The 26040-nt window shown below is 34.4% G+C and overlaps 1 protein-coding gene across 1 annotated transcript in view; it reads right to left on the bottom strand.

Annotated features, from left to right (window-relative positions):
- Positions 1 to 4522: 4522 nt before the first annotated feature.
- Positions 4523 to 26040, bottom strand: part of LOC131148630 (serine carboxypeptidase-like 51) — a 38051-nt gene continuing 16533 nt past the window's right edge. The window contains exon 13 of the mRNA XM_058098467.1: positions 4523 to 4892. Within this exon, the coding sequence (XP_057954450.1) occupies positions 4800 to 4892 (93 nt within the window). The 3' untranslated portion in view covers positions 4523 to 4799. The remainder of the gene's footprint in view (positions 4893 to 26040) is intronic.

Below are 26040 nucleotides of genomic sequence, written 5' to 3'. Positions count from 1 at the left end.
TAATCCATATTTGCATAAAGTGTATACTTGAAATTGTAAACGATATGATTTGCCATAAACCAAATAAGTGTGGTATGTGTGTATGTTTGTATGTTGTTCCAGGTATTTGTGAAAATCAGCTATGTGGTGGCTTATTACCGTACGCTGAAATGTATAGGGACGTGAGTTCCAAAGTGATTCTAGGTTTTGTGAAAATTGGCTAGGGGCGGCTAACTACCGTACGCCGAAACGGCTAGGGGCGGCTAACTACCGTACGCCGTAACAGCTAGGGGCAGCTAACTACCGTACGCTGTGCCCTGTAACGGCTAACTACCGTGGGCAAGAGTGGTCGGCTCTATATCCGGGGTGTGAAATATCACCAGTATGATTCGGTTGGTCACCGAATGTAGCAATGGACCACAGTGGGCCTAGGTTGATGCAGCGTAGTTTGCACATGGTAACGTAATCGGGGTTAGACCAGGTGACCTTGTGTTGTTGCATATGTAGCAATGGATTCACTATTAGGCCTGAGTCGGAAACCTTCATAGTTTAATGTGTTGTAACGTAACCGCTGTGAGACTAGGTGACTTGTGCAGTTGTAAGTAGTGTGACGACACTGACCATATGTATGTATGTATGTATTTGAGTATCGTATAAACTGGAATGGTTTTGTGAATATACTGGAACTGTATGGAATTGTATGGGAATGTATGGAACTTGTTTTGAAACTGTACGTATGTGTTTCAAACTGTATCGTATATATGTGTTATGAAGTATGAAAATGACACTGGTATGCCACACACTGATATAACCTATTTTCTCCCTTACTGAGAGGTGTCTCACCCCGAATATATATATACAAATGTTTTTTAGGTCCTTCGGGTAGCCGAAACTAGCATTTTAGCATCCGGAAGAGGGGGGTGTGTTTAGCTACTCCTAGTACCTGATAGGTACGAGTTTTGTAACCGGGTTGTCGTGATGGATTTTGTAGAAACCCGTAGTATGTATAGTCACGTGGGAATGTTTAACCTTGTATGGTATAGACTCTGGTATGGTACAGTTTGATGTAAAGAAAGACCGTTTTCTGCTGCGTATATTGATGAGTATGGACATGTATTGTATGTATGTATATAGGGCATCCGTTACCCCACGGGGTCGGACCCTCTTGTATATGGTATCATGTATGTTTTATATTGATACAGAGACAGGTTAGGTTACTAAATTCACCCCTGGGTCCCATTTCAGGGTTTGGGGCTTGACATTTTTTTTATTTATATAAAAAATGTAAAGAGCCGAAAAATTAAAATGATTGAAATAATTAGGAAAAAATAATAATAAATGAAATAATAAATGAACAAATAAAAGAAATAGTATGAAAATAAAATAAAATTAACTATTAATTAATTAATTAATTATTATTTAAATGACTTAATAAATTAATTAAACGTTATTTAATTAAATTAATTAAATTAAGTATATGATATTTTTATGTTTATATATATGTATATGTAAGGATGAAGGAATATATATATATATATATATATATATATATATGTTTATATAATAAGATATAATATTATAATATTATAATATTATAATATAATATGTTATATCATATAATAGGATAGGAATCTAGATGCTTCTCAGCATCCAGATTGAAATTCTCCACACAGAGAAGGCCGTCCCTGCGCCTGCCCAACTCGCTCCATCTCCGACTCTCTCTCTCTCTCTCTCTCAATTTTTCGACGGAGTTGCGACAGATCGGGAAACGGAAGGTACCATTAGATTCCTGGTTCCGCTGCTGACATTTCTACTAGAGCGGATTTATCATGAAAGTGGCTTAGACACCATTCCTGGGGTAAGACAATTTTTCCTAATTTTTCAAATTCTCTTTAAATCTGCCATTAAATCGACGATCGGAAACCACCACGTGGTCCTAGTCGCGATTGTCGTCATTTTGACATGGGTAAATTTTCAATTGGGATTTTTTAGGTCCCACTCCAAAGCAAGAGTAGGATTTGGGAAATTTGACAAATTGGTTATATTTGCGGGTATTATTATTTATTTAGAAATTATGACCCTAGAAAATATTTAAATAGTATTTTATTTAGGAATAATTTAATGAAATTAGGGTTTTTGAATCAAGGTTCAGGTGAGCGCTGCGGGCATCTATGTGGGATTTCTATCGGTGTAGTTTGAGAATTCAGGTAAGGAGAAAAATATATATTAAATAAGAATTTTTATGAATTTAATGGAGAATAAATTGCGTTATATATATATGTGTATATGTTTCAGTATAAGTTTAAAATTCCAACCATTTAAATTATGTTTTTTCGAGTTTAGGGTTGTTTATTAGATACGTATATGCGAAAATGAACTGATGAAAGTGAAAAATATTTTCAGGATAATTATGTAAGAAAGGAAAGGTATTTTCAATATATAAACGTTAAATGTTGGTTGGCTTATTTTACAGGTAATGTATGAATTTTATTGTTAAAATGTGTGGCATGAGATTTTGTGCAAATATATGTTAAATATATGAGATGCATGTTAAGTAAGTAAAGTATTGTGAATAAAACATGATATGGACTATGTTGTCTATGTATGTTAAATGTAACTATGTAAACGTAAAACAATTGAAAGACAGCCATGTTAGTAGATCTAGCACACTTCTATGTAGACTAACTAATGACAGCTAAAAGAAGCTGTAGACTAATTGATGATGGCTAAAGACCAGCCGTAATACGAAGGAAACGAAATGAAAATGTTATGCAATGACTATGAAATGACCATGATATGAAATGACAAATGTGAACAATGAAATGTTGAAGATCACGTAAAGTGAAATGCAATGAAATGTAGACGTTATGAACATGAATAGATGTGTATGATTGAATAATGATAAAAAGGATAATGTATTATGATACTAGAAGTACTTATGTATGTAGAACATGTTATGATTAGGCGGGGCGTACTCTTTGCCCAAGGGCTTACTGAGAAAGGCGAGTACACTAATAGTTTCAGATGTGACAGTAGCTGCATAACGCATTAGGACAGAGGGAACCTACTTGTATGAGCGAGTAGATTTTCCTATCCTTAGGGCATTTGCTGGAAAGCTATTGTTGAACGGTGTGAGTACGAAATCAATTTAACACTTGAGGGCTTGTTGAGTAAGGTGAGTGCTCTGGTATGTTTCAGTAGTGACTTTCGGGTTATCTAAGTATCAGAGCAGAGGGGTGCTACTTGTATGGGCAGGTAATCACTCCTATCCTTGGGTAATTTCGTGGGTTAAACCTTTGCATGTGATTGTTTAGATTCAGAGAATGATTTTAATGTTTATGAAAATATTGTACAAATGTTATTAAAATGATATTTATATGCCTCATGCTAGCCACACACTGTGTTTAATATATTATTTCTTCCCTTACTGAAATGTGTCTCACCTGAATATGATGATTTCTATTCAGGACATCCTCGAGGTCGAGCTTAGGGAGCTCGAGGGTATTTAGCATTATTTAGGAACATAAAGATAAAGGGTATATGTTTGTTAAAACTTGGGTATATATATATTTTATGTTTTATGTCGTTATGTTTTAAGTCTGTTGAGAACGGAATCGTTGTGAACATATTGAAATGTTTTGAAGATTTGTGTATTTATGAAAATACAGGTGTTGGATGGATATTGTGAAATTTAGATAGAATTAGTAAACTCTGGTATTACGAAATTATAGTATTATAAGATTATGTTGTATAGAGATTTTGTTTATGTTTTCTGCTGCGTATATGTTGACTTATGGATTATCAGGGATTTTATCAGGTATAACGCACCAGACCTGGGTTTAAGGGTTTGGAGCGTTACATAAAACCTCCTAATTGGAATATGCTAGTTTGAAGGATAATATTTTTACAAAATTTCAAATAATAATTGTCATTATACTTCAGCTTTAATTTACTATGCTATTGGAATGTACACATGTTTTGTAAAGGTTTTTACTTTTATTTTATTTTATTTTAATTTATTTTATTTTCAATCTTGATATTTTTCATCTTTTGTTTAGTGATAATCCATGTTATTTAATCGATTTATATGGTTGACTAAAATATGAACATCTAGATAGATTCACAACTTAGGCAAGGTAGCCATTATTTTTTTTTATAAAAAAAAAACAAGTTATTTTGTGAGTAATGTTTTAAATATATATATATATATATATATATATATATATATATATATATAATTGGTAAGTTATTTTATGGCTAATACATAGTTTTAATATTTTAGTAGATTCTAATTGTTATACTTAGATGTTGAGCAGTTATGTGCATTTCCTTGAATTTATTCCACATTTAGACTCTAGTCCCTCATTATGTAAGGCATTCCTCCAAAAATTTGTTATGTGAATTTCTAAAATTTGTGTTCAACATTAAATAAATAAAAAACCGTAATGTAGATTTTTATTCTCAAGCATAATAACAAAAAAAAAAAGAAGCAAAAAAATAAAAATAAAAATTGTGCATGCGTTAAAAAAAAAAAAAAAAAAAAAAAAAAACACAATGGCATTACGTTTTCATTATAATCATTTTTACATTTTCCTTGCATTAAAATACATTGCACCACCATAAAAAAACTTATTGAACATGTCCACAAAATTAACAATGCAACACTGATCAAGAAATAGCAATTGGCGAAAATAATCAAACGAAACCCTTCTTCTTCTTATTATTGTTTTTCCCTTTCATTGCATGTATTGTTGCCCAGCCCTTTCTTGGCATTTATTTTCGCTGTTATATAAGTTCGTCATTGTGATCTTTACCATATATCACATTTTTCTCTTCTCATTCGGCGACGCATTTGGAGATTGTGCAATGGCACCCACCATCTTCAACGCAGTGCAGGGTTGGTCAACAGGTACCTGCGTGTACACACACATTCAGCCATGCACCCTAATTGAAAATATATATATCACTCTCGAAAGGAGGTGGGTTCAAGAAAGAAACCAAGAAAATGATTCTGATTTTCTGAGGAAACAAACACTGTAGCATGGCGAATGCCATATCTAGTTAGCGTTGTTAAGATAAATGCAAGAAAGGTCTTCAGTGATGAAGTCAGGCCATTAGTACGCATGGCTACACTACTAACTTTATTAGATTCAGGCAAATCATATGATATTTTCAATTAGTATTATTACTAGTATTATTTTTGTTGTTGTACATTGTTGTTTTTGTTGTTGTTGTGTTTTCTCTTTTAAAATTTCAAAATTATGAATTGTTAATAGTAGTTTATGTTTTCGAATTAACTTTAATTGACCTAGATATGCAAAAGAGGTCGATATATAATAAAAAAAATTCTAATATGAAATGTGTATAAAGTTTTACAAATAAAAAATAGAACTTTATAATATAGAACGTTAGTTTATGATGACAAAACATGTGACTTTTATTATATTATGAGAGACAAACTTAATGAAGACATTACGACTTAAGTTACATTTGGTTTGTGAAATGTCTATTTTTAAGAATAAAATAAAAAATAAATAAGATATGAATATATTAAGTTTATGGATAGATATATGTGTATATATACACACATGTAGAAGTTTGCATTACGCTATTCCATAAAGAAGCCCATAATTAAATTTGAGAATAGTTATTGGTGTTTGTCGACATCCTATGTTATGGTTTCATAAGAAAGTGTTAATTTAATTTATAATCAATTTCTCTATATTATAAACTGTTGACTTTTTGAGTCCGATCCTTAGTTTTGATAATGATAAACCGCATGTTACTAATGTGTGTGCTTAAATACTTGAACAGTTTGATTATTCAGATCACACACATGAAGTGAAATGGAAGCCAGAAAAACTTTGAACAAGCACATACTCCAGGCATATTCCGTGAGAATATGAAGTGCAAAAGAAAGAAGAAGAAGAAGATTTTTATTGTAAATGCATTTATATTTCAAATTTAGTCTGTAATAATACATTGCATGCATGATATGGATAAAAGTTCAGTGATGATCGTAGACTGACCATAGGGAACCACAAGACCTTAGGGATTCAGTCGACTGATGCCGGATTTTTGGGGTTAACTCTCAAAGACCATAAATTGACTTTAGCTCCCAATTTTTCACATGAAAAGTCCCTTATAACTTATAAATAAGAATTATGTGAGAAGGGGTGGACTAAAATACACAATCTTTGTGTGTTTAGTCGACTGAACTAGAACCCACATAGATCTTCGGTCGACCGAACCTTCCCAAGGTCAAAAGTTTGACCATTTGGTCGACCGTCCTTAAAATGACGTCAACACCCTGATTGACCAAACTGACACGTGAGAAATCCCAACGCCTTGGTTGACTGAACTTGAAGTTGAAAAATGGCCTAGTCAACCAAACATCCAAATTCGATCAACCGAACTTAGCTTGGTTGACTAAACCTTGGAAGTTCAAAAATCGCCTCAAGTCTAGTCGACCAACACCTCAGTTTAAAAAACACCTTGGTTGACCGAACTGAGCAATCTGGTGGACCTAACCTTAAAAATGGTTGACCAAACCTTTTAGATTGCTCGAATTTTACTAAGGTTAAATTGAGTTATTTTTAATTAAACTTACTTAATCTTTTTTCAAAATACCCAGCGTGTCCCCAACGACTATAATTTTTCTCAACTCTATAAATACCTCCTCATTTGCAAAATTAAGATAGGATTAGGGTTTTAGATTAGCCAAAATTCTCTTAAAACCTTATTGGGGAAAATGTTTCCTACTTCCATATTTTTCATACTCATTGCCAAAATCTCTTTTACATACTCATCAAGCCTTTTATTTTGAGAGAGATTAGTGTTTCATATTCACCTTACAAGCTTTAACTCTCCCTCATTTTATTTGATTGTGTATTGATTTCTTGGAGAGTTTCTTAAGGTTTTTCCCATAATATTTTACTCATAAATATTGTATTGGGAAAAACTTTTACCTGACTTAAGATCTTGCATCCTCATTGCAAGATTTATAAGCATGTTTTGTGCTTTGACAAAAATATTTTTAGCAAACTTAAACCCTATTATCTATTGTGCTTTACATTTGAAAAATATTATTGTGATATTTGTTTAACGGTTATTTGTTTAAGGGTTATAGAGACCGTTTGATTATTCAAATTACAACCCATTATCTTAAAATCAAAAGTCTTACTCTCACATACACATATTGACATATATAATGTTGAGAGTTAACACATTGATTAACAAAATCTCACTTGAGCTTAATATCCTATCATATATGAGTGTATTAATTGATTGAGCATAGCGGTACATATCTGCTTAGTGTAAGAAGCACATTTGTTTATACATATATTTGAAAATCTGTTGTATTCCCGACGTGTGGTCGGAAGAGGGATACTTGCCCTGTGAAAAGTTTGGATTGGTTTTGATCCGTTTAAGAAAGTTAAGTACATCATCCTATTAAAATGTTGTATTAGGTGTCGCTCCACCCGTTAGGTGAGTTTTAATGGAATCCTCTTAATTGTGAGCTTGAGGCGGGGACAAGTCATATTGGCCGAACCTTGATAACATATCTAGTGCAGCTTTTATCTTTCCACACTTTAAATTTCAGCACATGAATGTTTGTGCTTAATTGTTTAAATATTTGATTAAGTTTATGATTGTATAGAAAGTCCTTAGGTTGTGATATATCTAGTTAATTCTAGGAAAAAGTTTTTAAAATTCTAATTTGTATAGAAAGTCCTTAGGTTGTGATATATCTAGTTAATTCTAGGAAAAAGTTTTTAAAATTCTAATTCACCACTCTCTTGGGAATACACCAATTCCAACATAAACATTCTATTTTAAAGAAAATATGAGCATTCCATGAATGTACCTAGCTTAGAACCTAACTTTGGAAAAGACATTAAGAGATGAGAAAAAAAAAAAAAAAAAACTTCTAAAATATAAAGAACTATAAAAGTTAGTTGGCTGGGTGTAATTGGCACATAAATACATGTAAAAATATATGGTTGATTTTTACATATTCCAAATCGTGCACAACTTGAATCGAACTATTAATTTGTAGTTTTAAGCCACATCTAAATCGACAGAACCAAAGTAATCAATAAGTTAACTAGTTTGATCCAAAGCAATGCTCTCACTACCCTTAGCCCATTGCTTCTAAAATGCAATTAAAAAAAAAAATTTCCCTTGTACTACCCCTATTACCCCTTCTCTTACTAAAATGCACTTGACTCCATATATGACTAATAATCTTTCACTTGCTCTCTTGATTTAACACATTAGAATTCATCTAGCTTCCTGTCAACTGCACCTTTTATATGTGGATGGAAATGAAATAGAATCATTTAATTTGTTGCTTGCTATGATGAGGTTTGTCTAATGGTCTAATAGTGCATCTTTTAGTACACTAGTCTTTCATATGTGAGAGTAGAATTGTGGGTGGTCAATATAAGGAGAAGATGCTAATGGACCTTGAATCTAAGTTCCTAATCAATTATACCTAACATTCAGCATCAATTTTAAATACTAGCTTGTACGTACTAGCTAGCCATTCTTTAATTTATACCTAACATTTAGGACTAATTTTAGATATTTGTACTAGTCATTAATTATATGATTGAACCTGGAAAGAAAAGGTTAAATAACAAAATTTAATGCAAAAAAGGCATGTAATATTTCTAGAAGATGACTTGGATCTGTATAATATAAGTATACTCTTTGAATACAACTCAAAAACATGCAATATAATTCAAATACTTGATTTGTTTCACAATATAAATATGTGTGTGTGCATGTGTGACAATGTGTCTGTGTTTATGTGCATGTGCGAGTGTTTGTATGTAACTAGATTTGTATGTATATGCGATGATGAGTTTATATATATATGTGTGTGTGTACGCGCGCGTGCGCTTTGACATTTTAAAATGGTTAAATTTGAGTTAGCTTGAATTTTAACAAAATATAATATCATTTTGTATTATCTTTGTTCAATTCACAGACTTGATATATGTTCGACCTTTTAGTTTGGACAAATGGATTAGAAGCATCTTAATGATTCACAATGATGAGAAAGTCAACTTTTATGTATCTTGTAGAACTAGGCAAATTTTCTCCATCTTCACTTCGGTGCACTTCTTTGGAGGTGATGCATCTCTCCCCTTTTTTTCCTATCTTAAGGGCATGAGTTGAAGGCAACTTAAGGGTGGTGATACAAGATATTCAAGTTAAACCTTTAATTGCATGTGCACACATGTTAATATCTTCACATTTCTTGAAGATCCATAATGCATGGTTGGACTTAATTGGACTTATATCTGGAAGTAAAATGCCTCCCTCCTTTCATCATTTTATGTGTCATATTTTTTTTTTTTTGGTTTAATGTAGTTGGTTTCTTAGTACTTTTGCTTTGAGTGCTTATTTTCTTTTCATAGAGGTACTGCTTTCCTTGTCATTCTCCATTTGATTCTTATAAAGTCTTTTTATTAGTAATTTCTTAGGTTTGAATTTCACCCATATTCTTAAATCTTTCTTCTCCTTCATCTCCACCATGATCAAGGAATCTTCCTCCTCCTCTTCCTCTTCTTCTAGATCTTCTACAACTTCTTTTGTTTGTAGTTGGTTGAAGGACTCTCATCTTAAGAGCCCCTTCAATAGGAGGGATAAAGGTAAGCACCTTCACTACAAAACCATTAGTAACATATAAAAATCATTACTAATAATCAAGATTCATCACTATATTTTATGTTAGTAGTTTTTTATTTTTTAAAAGGCTGTTAGTAATAGTGTCATCACTAATAACTATCAATGATAGTTCTTGTGGCCTATAGCTTACAATTATCAAGCTAAGGTCAATTGTGATAATGAGGTGTTTTCACACATGCGCCCTGTAGGTACATATGACAATGATCATACTCATGGGCTTCTCGTAATTGTAGTTGTGCTTCTGCTCCTCTAGTTCCTACTTTAGGGTTATTCCAAAAATATACTTTGATTGGATAAAAGAATTTGTCATGTTCTTTAGGGGCAAACAATTTGTAGTATTGTGTCCTTTCATCCAATGGTAGGTCTTCCCTTATATGCATTGATATTTCTTGTTGTAAGTGTTCTAAAATCGCACCCTAAGATTATGCATATACACATAGAAAATATAAAAAATAAATAAAATCAAAAAAGAGAAGAAGAAGAAGAATAACAAATTTACATGGTTTGATAGTGTGCCTACGTCCAAAGAGCCCTTGCACTATTTCCACTATATCATTAAACAAAAACTACCTTAGGATTTCAACCCTCAATATATAGTCTTATATGAAAACCCCAAAACACCCTTGTATGATAATACAATTACACTACATTTTCGCTTAAACGTACTGTACCATACCTTAGGGGGGTTTTTGCCCCCATACCCCCAACTTACCCCTATTGGGCTTGGTGAATATTCACTTCCTTTAAGCTTTAAGGCCTATTCCTCGACTGCATGTTGCATTTTATTGATTTAGCAACTTGCAATATGGAGTAAGTCCAAACAATGCAAGAACTTCTCTTTAGTAACAACCTTCATCAACATTTCAGCTGCATTTTCTTATACAGTCACCTTAACATACTAAATCTCATTACTACCAATCAAATCTTATATCTTGTGATATTTGACTGCAATGTGCTTTGTTCTGGCATAATAGACTCAATTTATTGCTAAGTAAATAACATGCTGACTACCACAACACAAGTGAATAGTTTGTTGTCTATGTCAAGTTTAGTTACCAATCCCTTAAACCACATAACCTCATTTGTAGCCTTTGTTAGTGTCATATATGCTACCTTAATGGTATATGATGCAACATCTGACTAAAATATGGAATTCCAACAAATAGGTCCACTTGTCATAGTGAAAACATAACTTGTGATGGACCTCCTATCATATAAATCTCTTGTTTGCATCAACAAATACATTATCCTGTCTTGTACCAAACTTAATGCTAAAATATGCAATGTCTTTCAAGTACTTGAGGACTCACTTCAATGTATTCTAATGCTCCTTCCCTAGATTTTCCAAAAAATTACTCATCACACTAGTTGTGTTGATTTTGTGAGTCTGATATCTGTTTTGATGCTGATGAAATACAGTGAACTTATGTGTGTATTTAGCATGTGCACAGGTCTACAATTGAGATCATACATAAGAGATAGGGAGCATAGAGGCCAAGACGGATAATACACATACACTTGGCGTACTCCATTGATTGAAGAGCATGAAGACTGAAGACATTTTTGTTTTTATTATTGCATTTAGTTTTTGGGTCTGTAATAATGGACTGTAATATTTGCATGTCATGCATGATAGGGTATATGCTAAAAAATGACTTTAGAAAGACCCAAGGTCCTTACACTTGTACTTAAGAAAGTTCCCACTTTCACATATGCTATCAAGGGAAACTTTTGATTTAAATCTAGACCTAAATGTACACTTTTAGTGTGTTTGATTGACCGAACCCTAACCTAGATAGATTATTTGGTCGATTGAATCTCCTAGGGTCAACAGTTGACTATTCGGTCAACCATTTTTAAAATGAACTTGAACTGTGTGGTCAACCGAATTGGCACGTGGCTGATTCTTAATGCCCTAGTCGACCAAACCTCTAAATTTGGTCAACCGAACATATTCTGGTCGACCGAACCTCAGAGGATTCAAAATCGCCTTAATTTGGTAGACCAAAACCTTGGTTCAAAATGCCTCGGTCGACCGAACCTAAAATATGGTCGACCGAACCTCTAGGGTTAGCAAATTTTTATTGCAGTAAATCAGGGTTAATTTTCATTAAACTCAATTAAATATTTTTGAAAATACCCAGTGTGTCCCCCAACGATTATATTTTTCCCAAACTCTATATATACCTCCTCATTTGTCATAACTAATAAAAGATTAGGGTTTTAGATTAGCCAAATTTCTATGAAAAATTTATTGGGAAAAATCATTCATACTCCCATATCTTTTCAAATATATTGCCAAAATCTACCTCATATACTCTTTTAGCCTTTTATTTTGAGTGAAATTAGTTTTTCATATTCATCTTACAAGCTTAAACTCTCCCTTACTTGTATTTGATTGTGTATTGATGTTTGGAGAGTAGCTTAAAGTTTTTCCCATCATATTTCACTTATAAATATTGGATTAGGAAAAACTCTTACTTGGCTTAAGAACTTGCATCCTCATTACAAGTTTCATAAGCTTGCTTTGTGTTTTGATAAAATCATTTTTAGCAAACTTAAACCCTAATATCCATTGTGCTTGATATTTGAGAAATATTTCTTGGGATGTTTGCTTAGAGTTCTAGAGATGCTTTGAATATTCATATTACAAATACATTATCTTGAAATCAAAGGTCTCACTCTCACATACACATATTGACACATATATTGTTAAGAGTTAACACATTGGTTAATGAATCTTACTTGAGCATTAATTCCTTATCATCTGTGAGTGCATTAGTTGTATTGTGCATAGTGGTACATATTTGCTTGTGTAGAAGCATTTGAATTGTACGCAAAAATTGTTATCATCTGTTGTATTCCAAGCGTGGCCTGAGGGGGTGTTGATCTACTCTCGTAAGGATCGGTAGGGCCTTCTCTGTCCAATAAGGAGAGTTTGTAAAGGTTGAGGTCAGCCCTGAGAATTTGATCTGATTGTAACCGGTGTCACTCCACCCATTAAGTGAGTAATAGTGGTAATTAGGCTTGCGAGCTGAGGCGGGGACGTAGGCAAGTTTGACCAAACCCCAATAACATTTCTAGTGTCAACTTTAATTTTCACACTTAAATTTACGCACTTGAATGTTGTTATTTTAAATATTGTGAATGTTTCAGAAATATTGAGATTGCTTCCATTGCTTTACATTTTTACTTAGTTTGATTTCTATTGAATTGGTTTATGCTTAGAAAGACCCTAGGTTAGGTTGGAAAATACTGATTGTGATTTGTAATTGATCTAGGAAAGTTTTAAATATCCAATTCACCCCTTCTTGGGAATACACCAATTCCAACAATTTGTATCAAAGCCTCATTGCACTTGGCTTAACAACTTTTGCAAAAGATCACAATGGCTCACATTGGTGTATCCCCATTCAGAGAGAGACGATCACCTTCAAGTACTCTATTGTTTCATGGTGTTAACTGCACCCACTGAAAAATTCGAATGAGCATTTTTATAAAATCTATGGACTGGAGGGTCTGGCAGGTGATTGATAAAGAAATTTGTATGCTAGTGGAAAATGATAATAGTTTGATGCATGCAAATTCAATTGCCATGGACATGCTATATTGCGCTTTAGATTCTTACATCTTTATTGAAATTATGGCATGTAAGAGTGCGAAAGAAATTTGGGATGAGTTTGAAAGAAAATATGGAAAGACCCAGGAGAAAAAGTGAGAGTTATGGTGTATTCCCAAGAGGGGGGTGAATTAGGTATTTAAAAAATTCTTCCTAGGTCAATTTATCCCTATTTTAATTCCACAATCAGTATAACACAACTTATGGTCTTTTTAAACAAGTATGAATCTCACAAATAATAATGTATGCAAATATTTAAAATAATTATAACATTCAGCACAAATTGAACATAAACATACAAGTGCAGAAAGTAAAGTACGGAAATTAAATAGAGTAGGGAAGAGGGAGCACAAATACAAAGTTTTTAACGAGGTTCGGCAACTCCCACCTACGTCCTCGCCTTGGGCAAACCATCCAAGTATTCCGCTATCCACTCCTTAAAACTGAGATGGAGCTTCTCGTTACAATCCGCTTCTTACCAGGGCAAAACTTCCCTTTACAGTTCACTGCTTACACGAGGCATAGCTACCTATTCCCAGTTCTTAACCCGAACCGTAAATAAAAATGATATGGAATTTTGCATACAAGTAAAATGCTTCTCAAATAAGCTGATTTGTACAAATAAAATTCTTCATGCACTCTCAAATGATTTTCAAATGAAGTTCGGTAGAGTATGATAAAACCTCTCAAAAGTATTTTGCAATTTATTGAGTGAGAGAATGGAAAATGATTTTCTTTTCAAATGACCTTCGATAAATTAGGAAGCCTCTCAAGAAATTAATATATGAGTTAAAATGAGCTTAAGGCTTTTTGTAATACTCAATAAGAATTTTCTCCAAAAATGATATTTCAAAGAAAGAGTAGGAGAGTGAATTTCTTCAAGATTGACCTTTGAAAAGCATCAAATGGAAAGAAGGCTTTCAAGCAATATACATTAGTATAAATATATGCTCAAGCTAAAAAAGAAGTTCATTTTTTCATCCTTATTGAGAGCTACTCGGGTTTTCTCTCTTCCTACTGTTCCATAAACCCATCCTCAGCCCATTTCTCTTTAGAAAAATACTCCTAGCTATGCCTATAGATCAAATGTGCATAATATCTGGCATTGCTCTTGAGCAATGGTTCATTTCGCCTGAGAGAAGAATCAAATACGAGAGGATCATCCGGCTCAAAGAGCCCATTCTTGGTAAGGTTCTAGACATAGAATTTATACAAACCCACTTAAATAATGTGTTAGACATGTTTCGATATCAAGGATGGTACGAGTTCATCAGCTATCAGCCCAGGGGGATATACCCCATCCTTATTAGTCTGCTGGGGCTTCAAGACTGACGGGTATCTAGCTGAGACTCTCAATATCTGAGAGGAGATTTCGATTGCCCCGAATCGGTTTCGACCCGAATCAACAAGTAGGATTTCACCGTGAGTACATTTTTGAATTTAGTTATGGCTAATCCTATGGTCGATCTCAGTCACACTCCCAGCTTTAGGTCGCTGACTCTGGAAGCTAAAGTTGTGCACCATTTGATTTTCTACAATATCTTGCCGAAGTCTGGGTCTAGGGATCATGTTTCGTACCTAAACTGTTTCGTGATGTGGTGCTTCTTTTTTCAAGAAAGAAGCTGGATCTTCTGAGAATGATCCTGAAGTGGATGTTCGTAAAGACCGTGGGAAAAAAGATCATTATATCATACGGAGGCATCCTAACTAATATTTTTGTCAGAGAGAGAGAGTCATTAGGACTCCGTATGCGGTATTGAAGAAGATAAAAGGGACTAACACCTTCCCCTCCACTACTCTAAAATTGATGGGCTCCGAGCTGACTGACAACATGTGGTTACCTACCATACCCGAGAGAGGACCAGCGCCTCAAGAGATTCCTTAGCAGTAGCCCCACATGTCATCCAATGCTGAGCTTATGGCAGCTATCCCTGGTCTCACTACATCCTTTGGTGAATTTAGGACTTCTATCCCGAGTGAGATCAGAGAGCATGTCTCCTCATCCAAGGTGAAGCATTCCGCATTTTACTCCGAGTTCTCAGAGTTCCAGTCTATGGTGAAGGCGAACTTCCACATCCTCCATGAGCACCTACGAGAGATGAATGATGAGGATGATGGTGATGAGCAGATAGACATGAGCGGCGACGAGGAAGGGCCTGATGATGGAGAGGCTTAGAGGAGGTGTTGAGTATTAGCTCTTATTCATCTCATTTTATCTATCTTATATTTTACATACATATATCTGAGTCTCTAATAACTATATAGCTTTTTTTTTTTGCTTTTTTCTTTGCATTATCACCACACTCACATCCAGATACATATATTTACTATTTCGTGGTGATTGATTTCAGTCTATACGTGATGGCTTGCATGCATGGTTTTTGAAATGTCCTTGATTGTTATGTTTGTCTGATTGATGCCTTCTGCATGACGGATGCAGTTGATGTGTATTGTTTGCTAGTAGAAATGTTAGGTTCTCACATGCTCAAAACTGGATGATATACTGTTTTCTTGAATTCTTTTTTATGCAGGTTTATACGGAAAATGTCCTCTTTACAGACGACATGTTGCCGGATTTTTGTTTGACATTTTTCCAAAATATTCAAAACTTTTTATCGATGGATGTGCATGCAAAATCAGTTTTAAACTTTAAATTTCTTCCACTTAGTTCAATTTAATTTGAAAAATCTGAAGCTTGTGCATGTGCTTAAGTGCTTTGTAATAGGCAAGTAGTCATGGGAAAAATTATACTTTTTAGACGAAATGTTGCACAAAGTTTTCCAAATTTACTGCACACATCCTATGTTTTTATAAAAACTGAACATTTTGAACTTAGGTTGTGTTTCTAGCTTACTTCAATCTTTTTGCTGAACTTAAATTCAATATTTTTTTTTTTTTGGCAAATTGAATCCCCAAAATAGTTATTAACTATTTCAAAAGAGGATTTCTTTTAAAGGCAAATTTGCATAAAATGATCTTAAAAGATAATATTTTGTCATGCTGTGTATATACAAATTTCTAAAACACTTGTGTCACATGCTCAAGTTGTAAGAATAAAGAGAATGCACAATCTGAGAGGGAGCCACTTTATTTAGAAATATACGACTTTGAAATATTAAATGTTATCTCACAAATATCATTGCTATACTCTATATCTTGTGAGAATGTCTTTCAGTCATTGTGTGTTTCTTGATAATATTATATCTTTGACTTAACTTCTTAAAAATTGAGTTATACTGGACTGTTTGAGTTGATGTAAATTGTTGTATATTATATGTTGAACTCAAAATAGGTTACTTAGGTACAAATATTTTTGGGAAAATGCTTTATTTTCAAACGACATGGTGCCGAATTTTTTCCAAAAATCTTCCTAATCCATATCTTCTATCTAAATGATTGTTACCCATTGGATGCCTACTTGTTATAATTCTTTTATTATAGCCCTTTTTGTTGTTACCAAAAGGGGGAGAAGAGGAAAAACTAGGTACATGGGTACATTAGTTAATTGAGCTTTTAATTATCTTTATGCATATAGTCAGGGGAGCCTTTCTTGACTATTCCCACTTTTGCATAAAGTATTTGTCATCATCAAAAAGGGGGAGATTGTTGACCCAATTGGTCATATCCCGTTTTGATAATGAAAAATATACTTGGTGTTAATGTTTGCCCTGAGCTTGCATGCAAGTTCACTTTATGCATGGATTTGAAAGCTTTCTATATCATGATGACATATGGTGACCTTAAGGAAGATTGAAGAATATAGTGCTTTATTTGTAATTGTAATTTGTATATTCTTCATGTTAGACTATAATGCTATGTGGTCTGCAATAACTGCATCATACATGATAAGACTATATGCTTAGGATACCTTAGATTGACCTAAGGTTCCCACACTTAGTACACAAGACCCCACAATAGTTCGCATGTTATTAGGGGTAAAATTAAAATCAAGTAATGGACCTTAGGCTTAAATCTTAGAGGCTTCAGGCGATCGAACCAAGCAAGTCAAATTGCTTCAGTCGACCGAACCGTGGACTGGTCAAATAGTTGACTTGACTTCGGGCGACCGAACTCAAATGACCGTAACATCCATGGGTGACTGAATTCACACGCTTGGTTTTCCAACTACTCGGGCGCTCGAACCATATGTTTAGAACAGTCCCGGGTGACCGAATGTTCAAGTTCGGCAGACTGAACTTGAGTCTAGGCGACCGAACCTCAGATAGAATGAAAAATTGCCTCGGTTAGCAAACTGAACCCCCATTCAGGCACCCGAATTTCAAATTCACCTTTTCTTGTTGTGTCTGTTCGGCTGACCAAACCTATGACTCAGTCGATCGAAACTCTCGGGTTGGTCAAATTTTTTACCACAGTTAATTAGGGTAAAATAGAGTTAATTTCTTAAACATATTTAAAATATTTTTAATAATTCCCTATATGTTCCAAACGGTTATATTTTTTGCTTTCTATATATATATATATGGGTTCATTTGCAAAAATTAAAAAAGATTAGCAAGATCATTAAGCCAAAAATCCTCTCAAATTTTCAAGTGCATATTCACATACAAAGCCCAAACACTATTTGTTTGTTATTCCTTTGATAAATCCAGCCTCCTAAGAGTGTTCATGAGTGATTCTAGTGCTTAAACTCTCTTTGTTATTAATTGCATTATTGTTTTTGATTTAGAGTTTTAGCTAGGGTTTTTCCCCCGATTTAATCAATAAATCTTTGTATGGGAAAACCCTTGTAACTAGTGAGTTTTTGCATCTTTATTGCAAGACTCATCAAATTTGTGTGTTTTTTATTTGCTTTTTCACAAGCTTACTTATTTTTTCAATTATTTCTTGAGCTATTATTTTTGAGAAAATCATTTCTGAGGTATTTTAAAAATACTTGTTAGAAATCTTTGAAACTTGTGCTAATTGATTTACATTGATACTTTGTTTCAAAGATTGTTTGGAAATACACTCTAGGACTTGATTGCACATTAGCATCAGATTGAGTGTTTAGCACACGTTGTTAGCACCAAGCATATTTACTATCATCTGTGCGTGCATTTTAATCTAGACTGTATTATGGTACATACTTGCTTAATTAGAAACACTTTATTTGTACGAAAAAATATATTGATTATTGTATTCCAGGCGTGGGCCTGAAGAGGGAGACTTGCCTTGGTAAAAGTCTCGGACTGGCTTCGACCCGGTTAGGAAAGTTAGGTGCACTATCCTAATAAGGTGTTGTAAACAGTGCCGCTCCACCCGTGAAGTGAACTCTTAGTGGAATCCTTGTGCTTATGAGCCAAGGCGAGGACGTAGGCAGGATTGGCCGAACCTCGATATTATATTCGGTGTCAAGTTTACATTTCTTGCATTATATTCTGCTTTGTACTTGATTTGATTTCCTTACTGAATATACTGCATATCTAATTGGCACAATATTGCATTTGATTAGGAAATACTGGAATTGTGGTGTATGCACTGAAAATTGTTTAATATGTCATATCTGCAATTTCATATGTATTTAGACTACCCATAGGTTGCGTAATACTGTTGCTTGATTAGTTAAACCTAGGAAGAAATTTTTAAATCTCCAATTCACCCCTCCTCTTGGGATTGCACCAAAGTCAACAAAGAGATTACTCCTCTGAATAATCCAAGCTCAAATAATTAGGAGGAGGTAAATCATGGACTAGTAACACTAATAGACACTGAGGTATATGATTCTGACTTTGCCTTATTTACTGATTCGTGCAATAATTCATGTAATGCATGTTGTGATGATTAGTGTGCAAAATTTTGTCATACATTTTATGCTGAATCATCTATTGAATGTAATGATAGCTCTGTTATTAATTCATGTGATCATTCTAGTAAAGAACATTGTGATATAACTGGTGATGAATCATCTACTGAATTTTGTGATATACTGGTTGATGTTAATGCATGCACTGATTCTGGTAACATTCCTTGTATTAAATATTGTAATGAATCTTGTGCTGAATTGATTGATGAGAGCATGCCTTTAAATGAAAAACTAGAGCAAGCTTTATTGAAAACACATAAGCTTCTAGTTAGGATGGATAAAATGAAAGCTATATTGAAGAATGAGAATAAGAAAGTGGCAAAGAAATTAAATGAATTAAAAGAATATCATGCTACTCTAGAGAAGAAGAAGATTAATAAAATATTGAAGATCAACTGCATAGAAGAAAAAATAAAAAATGTTAAACCCTTAGGAGTAAAAAGAAATAAATTCTACAAAAGGGATCTATCTCTAAAATCCCATAGTCATAAAAACTCAAATGCCTCTTCTGAACAAAATAGAACAAATAAGCAAACACCTTTGTATGCACGTAAAGCCTGATTATTCAATGAAATGAAAGGACACATCGGTTTTGCTTGCTTATGTAGGAGTGCCAGAGATTTAGATAAGGAAATGATGTGGGTGATTATTGTGGCTAATCCCATAGGACAAAAGGGAGGATGAGCTCAAATTGAATCTAAATAATCACTCTTCCTTGGATCATAGGATTAACCATAGTGGGGTAGTGATGACTGATGGCTTGGGAAGTGGTTAACCTTAAAAATCCTACAAATAGATCCCACCTTAATTGAAAAGCCATTAGTTATTCGTGTAAAGAAAGGAATGGGTCAAAATCAGGCTGAAATTTTGCTGTTGACTAAGTTCAGTCGACCATTTCCAAATAACCAAACAAATTCGGTCGACCATTGCATTGACTTTGACCTTTGGTCCACCATCGTTTTTTAGTTGAGGAATTTCAGTTGACCGAACCACCTTAGGTCTACCCCCTGGTCAACCAAACTCAAAACCGAATGTATTTTGACCGACCAATCATTTCAGAACAAAAACCTTTCGGTCGAAAAATCTTAGGAAACTGAAACATCACATACAGTTTTGGTCGACCACCCTATGCTATGGTTGGCTGAACAGACACAGACTTTGAAGAATTTGAAGCGTCGATTGACAGAACTTCTCCCTTGGTTGATCAAACCTCACGGGCTTATATATATTGGCCGTGGAAAAGCTCATTTTCACCTCAAAATTAGAGAGCTTTCCTCTATTTCTTCAGCCTTTCTCCTAAACCCTCACTCCGGCCCCAAAATCATTTCACCATTATCCATGGCTAGGTCAGATGAACGCATTGATGCTCAGGAGGTGGCCTACGCGCAGGACAACTGGTTCATTTCGGGATAGGCAAGAATCAGATACATTAGGGAATTTCGTCCAAAGGATGTCATACTAGGTAAGGTCCTTGATCTCTCTTTCATGGAACAGAATTTCAGTAACGTTTTGGACATATTTAGATATCAGGGGTGGGGGTCACTCATGACATATCAGCCTAGTGGGCATTATTTCACCTTTGTTAGACTATTTTATACTAATCTAGGAAATGATGAGGATGGATGTTACTACCGAGTTCTGGAGACCGACATCAGATTTGATGCTGAGTATCTGTATGATGTTCTTAATATTGGGTGAGGAGATTTTGAGTGTCTTAATTCGGTGTCCTCCTAGATAAATGAACAGGAGTTCTTTATAGGGACGTTTGCAAACCTAGTTATGACTGTCCCACATGCAAACTCCAATCATCCTCCAGACTATAGGTCTTTCACCTTAGAAGCCAAGGTAATCCATCATTTGATTACTTATAATATTCCGCCTAAGGCAGGGTCGAGAGTGCATGTATCCTTTCTAGATTGTTTTATCATGTGGTGTCTATTCACTAGAAAGAAACTTGACCTGCCGAGTTTAATGATGAGATAGATGCTGGCTAAGACAGCTGGGCGTAGGATCATCATGCCTTATGGGAGGATTTTAAATAGACTATTCTTGAGGATGGAAGTAACCCAATCGAACCTCACCATGATAAAGAGAAGGAGGAACGCATATATGTTCTCCTCGGTTACCTTGAGGCTGATGGGATATGAGCTGGTTGGTAACATGTGGTTGCCCACAGGTGGTAGGAGACAGGTAGATCAAGAAGATGTCTCACAAGAGGTGCCACCATAGCCTGCACAGCTATCAAATGCTAACTTGATGGCAACCATCACAGGGTTTGCTGATTCATTTGCTCAGTTTAGAGATTCCCAGTCCCAGATCAACCAGACCATACAAACAGATATTAAGGAGCTGAGGGATATGACCTCGTTATTTGATGCACAGTACACTGCTCTTTGTAATGAGTTCAGAGAGTTTTTGATCACTTCAGAGTACAGGTACAGGGAGCTAAAGAGGGTCATGACCGTTAATTTCAATGAGTTGAATGACCGTATTCATGAGCTACACGATGATGGAGATGAGGAGCAGATGGACATTGCCCGAGATGGAGGAGATGATTCTGATGATGGGGATGACGAATAGACATAGAGAGAGTAGCTTGCAAAAACTAATATTATTAATATTATAATTATTTCTGACTACACTACACTTTCACCCACTATCCATTTTGATTCATACTGGTAGTTGGGTTGTTCACTGTTACTTATATTTTTTGGTAGCTATTTCTTGAGGGGGAGCATTTATCCTTATACATATCTATATGTTATGCTCTGATCTTTACAATGTATATTCGCCGATGGGTGGTTTACATTTTATATGGACTGTTGATTGTACTACTGTATTGCATGCGTAATGTAGAATGCCTCCTGCATGGCGGATGCAGTGGATGTGAATTGCATGCTGGTAGTTGTCTATAGGTTCTTGCATGCTTATACTGAATTGTAAATTGCTTGTTTGAACCCATCAAGTACAAGTTTTAAGAGAAAACATCCAATTTACAAACGACATGCTATCGAAATTTTGAAAAATTTTCCAAAATAAAACCAAGTACAATGATGATGATGATAAAATAAAAGTCAAAACATTTTTGAAAGAATGGGTGAAAATTAATTAAATATCAAATTTTATCCTTACATAATCATCAGATGCTTAGGGAATCTAAGATAGTTGCTTATACTACTTGGTTTGTTAAATGAAAAGAAATTTTTGATATGTATAAACACTTAAAAGCATCTAAGCTATTATTCAAATTGAAGGAGGAGTATCTAAAATGTAAATTCCTATCATGTTATGCTCACCAATATTTTCAGCTTAGATGCATATTGAAATTAAATGTGGCATGTGCTTCCTTACAGAACTGTTTTTGAATATCTGGTGTAAGCATCTTCACGGTTGCCACATAGTCCTTGTGTTCACCATATGATGTAACGTTTGACTGTTACATCCTTAGGATCAATATGGTCATACTTTTCTGGTCATATTTTTATGTGTGCCTCAATGAGATACCAGAAATTTTTTGCTTGCATGATTCTTAAAGTTTCTTTTTCAGCAAGCACTACCTTAGTACCTTCTGACATTATCATAAGGGGGGCTATACCTATACTTATATACCCATATATATATACTTCTAGCAAGAAATACTTCTATTTGTGACATATTTCATCTTCTTGCTTGTGTGCTACACTTTTAAATCAAAAAGGGGAGCGTGTTAAAAAGGGAATTTTTTTTTTTTTTTTTTTTGGGACTACATTTCCTAAGCTAAGATTTTTTTAAGACATCATATATTTTCCTTAGCTTAATCTTTTTGCTGATGCCAAAAGGGGGAGAGGTTTTCTTGAGCAAAATGCATGAATGCGCCTTATATCTAAATGCAATTCATACTCTCTTATGTCTTATGTCTTCTTTTCTGAATACTCTCTTATGCTTATTTTTATGATATGCATATTCTTAGGGGGAGCCTCTTCAGGCTGGACCCATTTTGCTCATGCATGTTTGTCATCATAAAAAATGGGGAGATTGTTGACTTTGTGAGTCTGATCTTTATTTTTACACTGACGAAATACAATGAACTTATGTGTATTTAACATGTGCACAAGTCTACAATTGAGATCACATATAAGGGACAGGGAGCATAGAAGCCAAGACGGATAATACACATACACCTGGCGTACTCCATTGAGTGAAGAGCATGAAGACTGAAGACATTTTTGTTTTTATTATTACATTTAGTTTTCGGGTCTGTAATAATGGACTATAATATTTGCATGTCATGCATGATAGGGTATATGCTCAAAAATGACCTTAGAAAGACACTAGGTCCTTGCTCTTGCACTTATGAAAGTCCCCATTTTCAAATATATTGTCAGGGGAAGCTTTTGATTTAAATTAGGACCTAAATGCATACTTTAAGTGTGTTGGGTTGACCGAACCAAAACCTACATAGACTATTCGGTTAACCGAACCTCCTAGGGTCAATAGGTTGATTGTTTAGTCAACCATTTTTAAAATGAACTTGAACTGTATGGTCGACCGAATTGGCACGTGGCTGATTCCAAACGCCCTAGTCGTCCGAACTTCCAGTTGAAAAATGACTTGGTCGACCGAACCTTTAAATTTGGTCAATCGAAAATATCCTAGTCGATCGAACCTCTAAGGGTTCAAAATTGCCTTAATTTGGTCAACCAAAACCTTAGTTCAAAAATGCCTCAGTCGACCAGACCTAGTGATATGGTCGACCGAACCTAAAATCTGGTCGACCGAACCTCTCAGGTTGACAAATTTTTACCGCAATAAATAAGGGTTAATTTTCATTAAACTCAATTAAACATTTTTGAAAATACCCAGCGTGTCCTTAACGGTTATATTTTTCCCAAACTCTATATACCCCTCCTCATTTGTCATAATTAAGAAAAGATTAGGGTTTTAGATTAGAAAAATTTCTCTAAAAATTTTATTGGGCAAAATCATTCATACTCCCATATCTTATCAATTATATTCCAAAATCTACCTCACATACTCATTTAGCCATTTATTTTGAGTGAGATTAGTTTTTCATATTCATATTACAAGCTTATATTCTCCCTCACTAGTATTTGATTGTGTATTGATTTTTGCAGAGTAGCTTAAAGTTTTTCCCATAATATTTCACTTATAAATATTGGATTGGGAAAAACTCTTACTTGACTTAAGAACTTGCATCCTTATTGCAAGTTTCATAAGTTTTCTTTGTATTTTGATAAAATCATTTTTAACAAGCTCAAACCCTAATATCCATTGTGCTTAATATTTTAAAAAATTTCTTGGGATGTTTGCTTAGGGTTCTAGAGATGCTTTGAATATTCATATTGAAAATACATTATCTTGAAATCAAAGGTCTCAGTCTCACATACACATATTGACACACATATTGTTGAGAGTTAACACATTGGTTAACGAAATCTCACTTGAGCATTAATTCCTTATCATCTGTCAGTGCATTAGTTGTATTGTGCATAGTGGTACATATCTGTTTGTGTAGAAGCATTTGAATTATACACAAAAATTGTTATCATCTGTTGTATTCTAGGCATGGCTTAAGGGGGTGTTGATCTAACCCGTAAGGATTGGTAGGGCCTTCTCTGCCCCGTAAGGAGAGTTTGTAAAGGTTGATGTCAGTCCTGGGAATTTGACCTAGTTATAACCGGTGTCGCTCCACCCATTAAGTGAGCAATAGTGGTAATCCTCGGACTTGCGAGCTGAGGCAGGGACATAAACAAGTTTGGTTGAACCTCGATAATATTTCTGGTGTCGATTTTAATTTTCACACTTAAATTTTTTTATTATTGTGAATGTTTCATAAATACTGAGATTACTTCAATTGCTTTATATTTTTGCTTAGTTTGATTTTTGCTGAATTTGTTTATGCTTATAAAGACCCTAAGTTGGAAAATACTGATTGTGATTTGTAATTGATCTAGGAAAGTTTTAAATATCCAATTCACCCCCTCTTGGGAAAATACCAATTCCAACAAACTGCATATGCAAGATCCAGACTACTACAAACCATGACATACATTAAGCAACCCATTGCATTTACATATAGTACCCTTGTCATCTCCTCCACATCCTCCTCTAATTATGGATATTGTGTTGGAGATAACTTGAAATGATCTGCCAATGGAGTAGACATTGGAGTAGCATTCCTCATGCTAAATCTCCCCACACATTTTCTATGTAATTCTTTTGAGAGGCCCAAAACTTCTGCTCTTTCCTTTATTTCTACATTTCCATCTCATAGATCTTCTTTGCAGCAATCAACATATCACCAACATATAATAGTAGAAAGATAAATAAATCATCAAATAGGCTTCTAAAATAAACAACAATCATACACACAACAATTATATCTAATACCCATCATATATGAATCAAAGTGCTTGTACCACTACCTTGGCAATTGTTTCAGACCATATAATGATTTCCTTAATCTACAGACATAATTCTCTTTCCAAGATCCTTGAAACCTTTTGGTTGCTCCATTAAATTTGCTCCTCTAGGCCACCATAAAGAAATGATGTTTTAACATCTAATTGCTCTAACTCCAAATCAAACCGAGTCGTTATGGCTAGTAAAGGAAAAACAGAGATATATCAAACAACTAGAGAAAATACTTTATTTTACTCTATCCTTTCCCTCTGGGAATACCCTTTTGTCACTAGTTTGGGCTTGAACAATTTATCGTGTTTTTCTAAAATATCATCTTTCTTCTTGAACACCCATGTGCATTCTATTGCTTTCCTTTACTTAGGAAGTTCCACCATTCCTAAGTGATTTTTATACAAAGACTCCATTTTTTTCCATTATAACTTCCATCCGCCTATTTTTCTCCAGGCCATAAACTACATCCTTAAAAGAATATAGATCTCCACTACCACCAACTAGAGCAAAGGAGACAATATCCTCA

The sequence above is a fragment of the Malania oleifera genome, chromosome 2, assembly GCF_029873635.1.
Source record: "Malania oleifera isolate guangnan ecotype guangnan chromosome 2, ASM2987363v1, whole genome shotgun sequence".
NCBI classification, from domain to species: Eukaryota; Viridiplantae; Streptophyta; class Magnoliopsida; order Santalales; family Ximeniaceae; genus Malania; species Malania oleifera.
The sequence above is the reverse complement of the archived record's forward strand: the minus strand, read 5'-3'. Positions and strand labels throughout refer to the sequence as shown.